The sequence below is a fragment of the Delphinus delphis genome, chromosome 5, assembly GCF_949987515.2.
Source record: "Delphinus delphis chromosome 5, mDelDel1.2, whole genome shotgun sequence".
In the NCBI taxonomy this organism is placed as follows: domain Eukaryota; kingdom Metazoa; phylum Chordata; class Mammalia; order Artiodactyla; family Delphinidae; genus Delphinus; species Delphinus delphis.
The window spans coordinates 20,228,060-20,240,096 of record NC_082687.1 but is presented as its reverse complement, the minus strand read 5'-3'; the positions used below and the strand labels follow the sequence as shown (position 1 = coordinate 20,240,096).

The 12,037-nt window shown below is 37.9% G+C and overlaps 1 protein-coding gene across 6 annotated transcripts in view; it reads left to right on the top strand.

The window, feature by feature from the left end:
• Positions 1–12,037, top strand: part of MANBA (mannosidase beta) — a 158,022-nt gene that overhangs the window by 74,855 nt on the left and 71,130 nt on the right. For all 6 annotated transcript variants that reach the window (XM_060012056.1, XM_060012057.1, XM_060012058.1 and 3 more), the window contains one exon: positions 6,651–6,869. In XM_060012056.1, the coding sequence (XP_059868039.1) occupies positions 6,651–6,869 (219 nt within the window). The remainder of the gene's footprint in view (positions 1–6,650; positions 6,870–12,037) is intronic.

Below are 12,037 nucleotides of genomic sequence, written 5' to 3'. Positions count from 1 at the left end.
GATCCTTGCTGGGTAGAGTAATCTTGGTTATAGGTTCTTCCGTTTCATCACTGTAAATATATAGTGCCACTCCCTTCTGGCTTGTAGAGTTTCTGCTGAGAAATCAGCTGTTAACCTTATGGGAGTTCCCTTGTACGTTATTTATCATTTTCCCCTTGTTGCTTTTAATAATTTTTCTTTGTCTTCAATTTTTGTCAATTTGATTACTATGTGTCTCGGCGTGTTTCTCCTTGGGTTTATCCTGCTGGGACTCTCTGTGCTTCCTGGACTTGGGTGGCTATTTCCTTTCCCACGTTAGGGAAGTTTTCAACTATAATCTTTTCAAATATTTTCTCAGGTCCTTTTCTGTCTCTCTTCTTCTTCTGGAACCCCTATAATGTGAATGTTGGTGTGTTAAATGTTGTCCCAGAGGTCTCTTAGGCTGTCTTCATTTCTTTTCATTCTTTTGTCTTTATTCTTTTCCACAGCAGTGAATTCCACCGTTCTGTCTTCCAAGTCACTTATCCATTCTTCTGCCTCAGTTATTCTGCTATTGATTCCTTCTAGTATATTTTTCATTTCAGTTATTGTGTTGTTCATCTCTGTTTTGTCCTTTAGTTCTTCTAGGTGTTTGTTCTTTAATTCTTCAAAGTCCTTGTGAAACATTTCTTGCATCTTCTCGATCTTTGCCTCCATTCTTTTTCTGAGGTCCTGGATCATCTTCACTATCATTTTTCTGAATTCTTTTTCTGGAAGGTTGCCTATCTCCACTTCATTTAGTTGTTTTTCTGGGGTTTTATCTTGTTCCTTTATCTGGTACATAGCCTTCTGCCTTTTCATCTTGTCTGTCTTTCTGTGAATGTGGTTTATGTTCCACAGGCTGCAGAACTGTAGTTCTTCTTGCTTCTGCTGTCTGCCCTCTGGTGGATGAGGCTATCTAAGATGCTTGTGCAAACTTCCTGATGGGAGGGACTGGTGGTAGATAGAGTTGGGTGTTGTCCTGGTGGGCAGAGTTCAGTAAAACTTTAACCCGCTTTTCTGCTGATGGGTGCGGCTGGTTTCCTCCCTGTTGGTTGGTTGACCTGAGGCGACCCAGCACTGACACCTACAGGCTCTTTAATGGGGTAATGGTGGACTCCGGGAGGCCTCACGCCAGGGAGTACTTCCTAGAACTTCTGCTGCTAGTGTCCTTGTCCCTGTAGTGAGCCACAGCCACCCCCTGCCTCTGCAGGTGACCCTCCAACACTAGCAGGTAAGTCTGGTTCAGTCTCCTATGGGCCATGGCTCATGGGCCCAGCCGCTCTGAGGCACGTGCGATCTTCCAGACCGGGGCACGAACCCGTGTCCCCTGCATCGGCAGGCGGACTCTCAACCACCGCGCCACCAGGGAAGCCCTACAGTCTTCATTTTAAAGTCTATTTGTCTGATATAAGTATAGCTACACCAGCTTTCTTTGGGGTTCCAGTTGCATGGAATATCCTTTTCCATTCCTTCAATTTTAGTCTGAGTGACATACTACTTCTAAAATTCTATAATTATACATGCTAAAGTAAAATTTGATATATATCATATATGAATATCTTGGCATGTGATATAGAGGCAAAGGGTTAGGAAAGAGCTTGTTGCCAACTTCACGTTAGAGCTCTTCCTTTATGGTGGTTCTCTTTCCACCACTATTTGTTTAATAGGCATATTATACTTGTATTTACTACATGAAAACATACTTTATTTTAATATAAACTGGATTTCTTTTGCAGGAAGAGGAAGCATCATGTTTGTTTTTGTGGTAATGGCTTAAAAAGATCTGACTTTTTAAAAACTTTAATGTTTAACATGTGATTTAATAATCTAATTATCTTTATAATTTTGTATGTGTAATTAGATGTTTTAAATATTTGAAATATATCCTTGAAGCAATTTGAAGAGAGATATTTTAAAAAGAATGGTATGTGATTTTGGCACTCAAATGTACCCAGATGATGGCATTATTCCATTTATGTGAGGAAACTTCAGTGAGAATTTATGAAATACATAGGTTCAAATTTTTTGCTTATCTGTTATGCTAAGTCATGTGTCATGAAAAATTTTTTTATTCACAAAATGTGATGGTATAAGCTTTAATTAATATTTACAGAACACTTATAATCTGGTTACTCACTGTATTGGTATTATGTTTTTCATATCTGATGGATTTAGGAACTGGATTTTAATATCTGAGGATTTTTGTTTCATAGCTTAGTGGTTAAGAGCTCATGACTCCAAATCCTGGCTGGGCCACTTACTCTCTATATAATCTTGGGCAAATTACTTAACCTCCATTTTGCCAAGGGTTAACAGCTCTTAAGAGATGTTATTTGCATTAAGTGAGATAAAGGATGGAAGGTGCATTACACAGACTCTGGCACATAGTAGACTTTTACTTAATGCTAATCATCATTATCATCCTTGTTGGTTTCACTCAACAAGATAGGTCTTCAGATACTTTCAAACTTTAATCTCTAATTTTAACACTACATTTTTGAACTTATAAAAAATTAGTTTCTGTATATCACTTCTTATCCATCTTTGAAATGGAAATGTGATGCCTTTCTTATAAAGGATCTATGTTTTTTATTTTTTTAAATTTTAATTAATTAATTTAAAAACTATCTTTTTTTTTTTGAAGATAATAATTATGTTGCCATCTTGAACAAGGACAACTGCTTTATTTATTTATTTTGCTGCATCACGCAGCTTGCAGGATCTTAGTTCCCCAACGAGGGATCAAACCGGGGTCCACAGCAGTGGAAGCACTGGGTCTTAACCACTGGACTGCCAGGGAATTTCCCAAGGGAATCTATGTTTTTTAAAATGATTTTGTGGGCAGTAATTGATGTTTGCCAGTTTTTTTCAAGATGGACAGGATTAAGTGCTATATAATCATATTGTTGTTATTTATATCAAAGCATAAGGCATTTAAGGAAAAGGACCATAAATTGATCTATCCACACACTAAATGAAATGAACAGTTTTCTTTTGCACTTCATGCTTTTTAAAAATAGTCAGTCTCTTGGTTTATCTTACATATCTCTTTGTCCAAATAAGCATTTAAGGTCATGATCTAGGAAGAAATCATCTGTGAGATTTGAGACTAAAAATCAAGCCTCAAGTGGAAATGATACAAAAATGGAAAGGAATCGTAGTGCATCATCATGGGTGGACATTTTTAGGCAGAGACTCATTAGTAATTTTACTGACTGGCTCAACTCACCAAATTATTCAAGAATCTGGAATAATGGAGGGAAACCAATCAAGCTTGATTGATTAAGGCCAGTTGATCAGCCTTCTCCAATTCTACTTCAAAGCCATTATAATAGAATATTGTTTAAAATTTGATTACCCATAATCTTACCATGCTTTTCAATATTTTAAAATTCAACCAAAATTTGTTGAGTATTACTAGGAGCAAAGCCTCATTCCCGATGCTGTGGGGAAACTGTTATCTTCACGGAGCTTATAGTCTGCTCCCAGGAGGTAACGTGGAAAGAAATACCAGCTCTACAGGGCAGAGTGAAAGAAGTGCTATGAAAAATGTAGTTCCAAAGTGTTGGCAAGTATGTGGAAGAGCCATTCATTTTAACTGGAAGGATCTGAGAAGGCTTTTAATTAAAAGGTGACATTCAAGCCTTAAAGGCGGAATAGAATTTGAGGCAAAGGATTGTTCTGTAGGTATTTTAGGCCATGAAAACAATGTCAGTAAAGGTGAAAAGAGGTGAAAGCAAGTATGTATATAGGAAGCAGCAGCAGTGCCCAGTGCCTGAAGCAAGGGACTCATGGATTGGTGTGGAGAGTCAAAGACAGAAAAGGCAGTTTGGAAACAAATCTTAAAAAGACTTTGAATCACGTTATGAAGTTGGGTTTCATTCAGTAGACAGTGGGAAGCTAGTGAACATTTTGGGGGAGGGGAGGAATTTTATCTCACCCATGTTCTTGCTGGTATTATTACTTGCAAAGAATTAGGGAGATGAGAGATTCTAGGCAAGGAAAACAGATATAATAACCAAAAATTCCAGGTTATTAGGAATATTATATGCCAGGCATTGATAGACTAATTATTGTATTAACTAATATGATTATTATAATATACTAACATATTAATGATATAGGTGCTTTGTAGGATTTACTTAATTTTTACAAGCACCCTGGCATATAATCTTTATTTTAGAGATGAAGACATGGGAGGGTTAGAAAGATTAATTGCTCAAGGTCATATAGGTCATAGGTAGTGGGGCTTGAAATGAGGTGATGGAAAAAAATTTGATTCAGAGCAACTGAGTGTGGGAGGTGAGAGAGACAGAGGGAGAAACTGAAGATGATTCCTACTTGGGTACCTTTAATGAAGGTATGAAGCATAGTCACATAAGTTTGGGATAAGTAAATAAGGAATTCTGCTTTGAAATATTGGATTTGAGATGTGGGCAGGACAAGCCAGGTAGAAATGTGGAGCTGGCTATTGGAAATAGAAATGTGAAGGTGAAGCAGTCTGGGAGTAATCAGAACATTGGTGAGAGGGACAGCCTTGGGAGAAGGTATAGAACAGGAGAGGCTGAAGAGAGTGACATCCATCTAAGGATGGAGAGGGGAGCTGGAGAAGGAATTATCAGAAAGGTTTGGAGAAACCAGAATGTGAAAGAGTAGTGAACAAGCAGTCACGGGTGGGGAGAACTTCAGAAATTGTGGGTGGTAAACAGGTCATTTACTGCTCACCAGAGAGGGAAGAGTGTGGGGATTCTTGCTTTATTTGGGAAGTAGAAGTCCATGGGTAGTTTATGAAAAAACAAAACCAAAAACAATTTTAGTGGAGTGGAATGATCAGGAATTGAGTGTTAGGGGCTGAGGAAGGAATGGGTGGTAAAGAAATCTGATGGGCTCCAAGGGATCGAGGGACTTTTTTAAAATTAGGATGCGGGGAGCCCTTAAGCTAAGGGAAAAGGACAGTGGAGAGATTTCTAAAAGAGTGGAGGATAATTTATTGGCTTTAATTCCAAAGTGAAATCAAAAGATGACCAGAGGACAGACAGAGACTCTGGCAAAGGAAAAGAATAAGGTTTTTTCCCCCCTATGACAGAAAAGGAATGAGAAGAGAAAAAAATGGGTGGTTATACCAAGAAAAAGTGTGACCTAATGGGGAAAAGCTGAGAAAATTATTTTCTGAAAATCTATTTCTCAGAGAGGCCTTATTGGCCTTCTACATGTTTTGTGTTTCTAAAGAGCCCTGTACTTATCCTTTAAAACATTCATCACACTTACAGTTACTTGCTCAGCATCTGGTTCCACCACTAGATTTCCGTCTACTCTTTTAAGAGGTCAGTCGGCATGTCTGTCTTGTTCCCTGCTGAACCTCCAGTGTATAGAAGAAAGTGTATGCCTGGTGCATAGTAAATGCTCAAAAGAGATTTGATGCGTTAATACTGGTTGATGCCATAGATTCTGTATCTCTCCCTCTGTCTCTCTCAGTGGGGCTGAAAAACCTGACCCACAATAAACACTTGACAGATACTTGCTAAATGAATGATTCTTGTCACTGAAATAGGAAGTAAGTTCATCAATTGAGATAATAATAATGAAAACATTTTGAGTTCTCCCTGTGTGCTAGACACTAGATTAAGTAATTATATATTGGCTCCTGTAACAAAGAAACCACAGAGTTTCAGGGGTTTACATAGTAAAAGTTTCTTTCTTACTCAGTAACACTACACAATGGCTGCTCCTGATGGGCAGGCAGCTCTCCTCCTTTTAGAGACCCAGGCTCCTTCCATCTTCCAGCTCCACCATCTCTTAGGCCTTTGCCTGCAAACTGGGGAAGAGGATGAGAATGTGGCTGCACAGAGATGCAAATAGTTAGCAAGCCACTTTCTAGGGACAGAAATGGGAACATGAATTTTGATGGACACTTAGCCATCTCTTCCACACATTTTTTTTTTTTTTTTACCATTTACAATAGCCCAATGAAGGAGGTACCATTATTATCTCTATTTTACAGTTAAGACTACTGAGGCTTAGACCTGCCCCAAAACAATAAGGTTCTAATTTGAGATTCAAACTCATGTCCCTCTGTCTCAATAGCCCGTTCTAAACCATTAGACCTTTGTTTCTCAGGTGGAAGTGATTTTGTTCCCAAGGTACAAGGGGACATTTGGCAATGTCTGTAGACTTTTTTTTGTGGGGTGGCGTGGCAGGTGGGTAGGTATTACTGGCATCTAGTAGGTAGAAGCCAGGTATGCTGCTCAATATCTTAGAATATATAGGACCTCCCCCACTCCCATCATACACACACAAAACCAAAAGTTATCAGGCCCCAAATGTCACTAGTGCCAAGGTTGAGAAATTCAGCACCAGACAGTATACTACCCATGATGGTAGAAGGTCAAGTATAGGTTAAGACATGATTGAAAAAATTAGGAACAGCTGCTGTGAGGAATAAGCTACAGTTCATTATGAAAGGCTATGAAGGATTGGCAAAGAGCAGAAGGCTGCTGGTGGTTGTCAAATGCAGAAGGTAAGTGGCTCTGTTATTTTTCTATCAGCTACTTGGCATTTCTGGAACTTGATAGTACTTTTAAAGAAGTAAGTGATCTGTACTTTACTGGGTGAAAAGCTTATCTTTTAAACCATTTTATTTCTGAACTCAGGGAGACCAGACTCGTCCTTTTATCACATCCAGTCCTACAAATGGGGCTAAATCCACTGCAGAAGGCTGGCTCTCTAAAAACCCATATGACCCGAATTATGGTGACGTACATTTTTATGACTATGTTGGTGATTGCTGGAATTGGAAAAATTTCCCGAAAGCTCGATTTGTATCTGAATATGGATATCAGTCCTGGCCTTCCTTCAGTACATTAGAGAAGGTAAGCCATCTTTGATTTCCCAGTGATTCAGAATGGTAGGCCATGGGTGTGTGTCACTTCCTTAACAGTGGTTCAGAAAGTCAAATGAAATCTACTTCTTATTTAAATGGAAGTGTAGGAAGAAGATAATAGAAAATAACTTTTTAGGGCTTCCCTGGTGGCGCAGTGGTCGAGAGTCCGCCTGCCGATGCAGGGGACACGGGTTCGTGCCCTGGTCCGGGAAGATCCCACGTGCCGCGGAGCGGCTGGGCCCGTGAGCCATGGCCGCTGAGCCTACGCGTCCAGAGCCTGTGCTCCGCAACGGGAGAGGCCACAACAGTGAGAGGCCTGCGTACCAAAAAAAACAAAAGAACTTTTTATCCTTAACCTTTGGGGTACTGAACTCTTGTAGTCATCATTTGGGATTTATAACTTTTCTATATTGCTCTTAATTATGTTCCGTCAAGAGTATTCAAAAATTAAATGGAAGCCGGTGATTACTGAAGGCTGAGTTATTATCACATGTGAAAATTACTCTCACTTACTACTTTCTATGTGTCCTGCAACTGTTTTATTACTTACAGATATTCAGAACTGGATAGTTTGCTACAATAAGAGAAATGAATGTGATAAATAAACCTTTGTCTGATGTTATCATGTCACGTCTTTCCTTTTATCTTCTCCCCTCTTCTTCCTCCTCTTCCGTTTTCTTCATGTTGGTGTATTTGATTTTCAGTGTGACACTTCACTTTCTCTATTCCTAAAGATTCCGTTTTGTAGATGGGTTGTTTCAGACTTGTGTTTTTTTTTTTTTAACAGCTTTATTGAGACATAACTCACTGGCCATACAATGTACTCATGTAATGTGTACAGTTTAATGGTTTTCAGTATATTCACAGAGTTGTGCAGCCATCACCATGATCTAATTTTAGAATATTTACATCACCTCAAAGAAACTGTACCCTCTGTATTAGCAGTCACTCCCCGCTCTCTCTGTCCCTCCCATCCCAGATCTAGGCACCACTAATCTGCTCTGTGTGTCTGTATTTTTGCCTGTTCTGTACATTTCTTATAATTGGGATCATAACATATGTGATCTTTTGAGACTGGCTTCTTTCACCCAGCATAAAGTTCTCAAAAGTCATCCATGTTGTATCATGAACTAGTATGTCTTTCTTTTATATTGCTGAATAATATTCCATTGAATGGATAAAGTGCATTTTGTTTATGCGTTCTTCAGTGGATATACATTTGTGTTATTCCCCATTTTTGGCTCTTATGAATAACGCTGCTGTTAACATTTGTGTACCTGTTTTTGTGTGAACATATGTTTTCCATTCTATTAAGTATATACCTAGGAGTGCAATTGCTGGGTCGTATGGTAACTCTATGTTTAATATTTAATATTCCAAGGAATTGCCAAACTGTTTTCCATAGTGGCTGCACCATTTTACATTCCCACCAGCAATGCACAAGGGTTTCAATTTCTCCACATCCTCGTCAACACTTGTTATTCCCCATTTTTTTTTTTTTTACATTTCCCTGGAAATTTACATTTACAGGAAATTTGTATTTATTTGATGGCTGATCATGTTGAACATCTTTTTATGTGCTTGTTGGCTCTTTATATATCTTCCTTGGAAAAATATCTGGAGAAATAAAAAGTAGGCAAAAATCCTTTGCCTACTTTTTAATTGGATTGTCTTTTTATTATCAGGTTGTAAGAGTTTGTTGTAAGAGCTTACAAAAAACATACCATCTATATGTCCATGATATAGATGGTATTTTTTTAAATAGTGATATGATTTGCAAACATTTTCTCCCTATTAGTGGGTTGTCTTTTTACTTACTCGATAGTGTCATTTAAAGCACAAAATTTCATTTATTTATTTATTTGGTTGCGTCGGGTCTTAGTTGCGGCATGTGGGCTCCTTAGTTGCGGCAGGCGGACTCTTTGGTGTGGCACGTGGGCTCCTTATTTGTGGCATGCAAACTCTTAGTTGTGGCATGCATGTGGGATCTAGTTCCCTGACCAGGGATCAAACCTGGGCCCCCTGCATTGAGAGCATGGAGTCTTAACTGCTGTGCCACCAGGGAAGTCCCAAAAGCACAAAATTTAAAATTTTGAAGCCCTACTTATCAATCTTCTCTTTTATTGCTTGTGCTTTGGTGTTGTATCTAAGAAGCCATTGCCTAAGTTAAGATCACAAAAGTTTACTCCTGTGCTGTCTTTTAGTTTTAGCTCTTACATGGTCTATTTTGAGTTAACTATTTTGTATGGTGTGAGGTAGATGTCCAGTTTTGGACAGCCAATTGTCCCAACACCATTTCTGAAAACATTATTCTTTCCCTAATTGAATTCTCTTGACCCTTTTGTCAAAAATCAATTGACCATAAATGTTAATGTTTATTTCTGGATTCTCAGTTCTGTTCCATTGTGTATGTCTATTTTATATTAGTATCCACTGGCATCATTATTATACTGTTGTAGTAAGTTTTGAAAGCTGGATGTGTCAGTTCTCCAACCTTGTTCCTCTTTTCAAGATTGTTTTGACTGTTTTGGGTGCCTTGCATTTCCATATGAATTTTAGGATCACCTTGCTAGTTTCTGTAAAAAAGTCAGCTGGGATTTTGATGGGGATTGTGTTGAATCTGTAGATCGGTTTGCAAAGAATTGCCATCTTAACAATATTAAGTCTTCTGATTCATGAACATGTGATGTCATCTTTAATTTCTTTCATACTATTTTGTAATTTTCAGTGTATAAGTCATATACTTCTTTGGTTAAATTTATTCCTAAGTATTTTTTGGTGCTATTGTAAATGGAATTATTTTCTTAATTTTATTTTCAGATTGTTTATTGTAGTGTCTAAATATACAATTGATTTTTGTATATTGAAGTTATATTCTGCAACCTTGTAGAACTTATTTATTAGCTCTAATGGTTTTTTGTTTTTTGGGGTATGTGTGTGTGAATTCTTTATGTATAAGAGCATGTCATCTGCAGATAGAGGTAACTTTACTTTTTCCTTTCCAATCTAGATGCCTTTTGTTTACTTTTCTTGCCTAATTGCCCTGGTTAGAACCTCCAGTACAGTATAGAAGTGGTGAGAACAGATAACCTTTTCTCAGGGAGATTCCTGTTTTTAGGGAAAAAGGCTTTTTATCATTTAGTATGATATTAACTGTAGGTTTTTCATAGATGCCCTTTTATTCCTTGTAATAGATGCCCTTTTATTCCTGCTTGTATCATAAAAGGGTGTTGGATTTTGTCAAATGCTTTTTCTTCATCTATTGAAATAATCATGTAGTTTTCCCCCTTCTGCATCACTTGTGTGAAGTAACCACAAAAAAAGTTTTAAGAGATTTAAAAATCTTCCTCAATCTCACCACCTGAACACAACTGTACTTCTACATGGAAGTTATATTGTATTTTTAACTTTAATAAGTAATGCCATAATCTTAGTTCTACCCCTTGTTTTTTTATTGCTCCCATATTGTGGGCCCAATCTTTTGGGAACGCTGTTGTTTCAAAGTGAAAGAAGATGCAGTTCAGTATCCTGACTCAGGTAGGAACAAGTGCTGAGAATGGAAAAGAAGGAATGAAAGAAGCAAAAATATTTACTGAGCAGATTTCTGTACCAGGTACATCATTTAATAATAATCCAGCCCTGAGGCCCAGAGGGAAATCAATATATATTGATATATATATAGTGAGAGTTCTGTCAATGTCCCTAGATTGTAAGTAGCATATCTGTATTCAGGCTTATTGTCTGACTCCAGAATTGATCTATTTTCTTTTCACTACATTTCAAGAAGATGAGTGTTAGGAATTGCTAAACCTTTTTAAAAAAAATCTATAAGCATTTCTATTCACCTCTCAAAAATAATGGAATTCCCATGTTTTTGTGAACTGCCTGATGACATTCAAAGATACTAAACACTATATTTTAAAATAGGGAAAGATAAAGATAAGTCCTGTTTATTATGAACCCTTGATTTGATTGTTGCCTCTTTTCGAACTACATTGCTTAGTGGAGAATTTGAGTAGGTGTTGGGAAAAGAAAACCTTTACGTAAAATCTTCATTTTTTTTTTCATGCATTCAGCAAATATATTAAAATGTCTTCTCTGGTTGGGATACATTACTTCTTCGTAAAATAATCATATTTTCAACAGGTGATCATCAATATACAGCAATAGAAAGATTGGGTTTTGGAATGAACAGATCAGGATTTGAATACTAGAACTTCCACACTCTAGCTATACTGCCTTGAAAAGATTATTCATTCTTTTTGAATTTCAGTGTTCTCATCTGTAAATTGGGGTTAATAGTAGTAGATACTTCAAGGAGTGTTTGTGTACGTGTGTGCACATGCAGGTATGCATGTGTGCATGTGATGGTGTGTAAACATTAAGTTAATTAATATGTTGAAACACTTAGCACAGTTCTTGACACATAGTGATGAGTCCATAAAATGTAAGCTATTGTTACTATTAATATAGGCAATGCTAGTCACATGGTTTATACGAAGCTAGACTGCACTAATTAGCTTTGGATCTTGGGTAAATTACTTAACCTTTCTGTGCCTGGTTTTCTCATCTGTAAAATAGGGTGATAATAGTACCCACTCATGGGGTTGTTATGATGATTAAATGAGTTAATATTCTTAAAGCAATTAGAGCCTTATCTGACACTTTCTTTTTTTTTTTTTTTTTTTTTGTCGCCGTACCTGGGCCTCTCACTGTTGTGGCCTCTCCCGTTGCGGAGCAATAGGCTCTGGACGCGCAGGCTCAGCAGCCATGGCTCACAGGCCTAGGCGCTCCGCAGCATGTGGGATCTTCCTGGACCGGGGGCATGAACCCATGTCCCCTGCATCGGCAGGCGGACTCTCAACCACTGCGCCACCAGGGAAGCCCCATTATCTGACACTTTCTAATTCCTCTGGTAACATTGTTATAGCTGAAATTTACAAGAATTTCAAAACATAGCTATCAGAAGGTAGAAAGCTTCCCACATAACAGATCAGGTTTATGATTATGGGATACATTCAAATTATTAGCAGCCACAGGGCTGACTGGCCAGGAGATGTGTTTCAGATTTTGAAAAGGAAGAAGCGTAGAAAGAAGGGAAGACTATTGCTAAAGGTTTGCGCATCTCAAATGTGTACAAGATGACTGTAAATACTA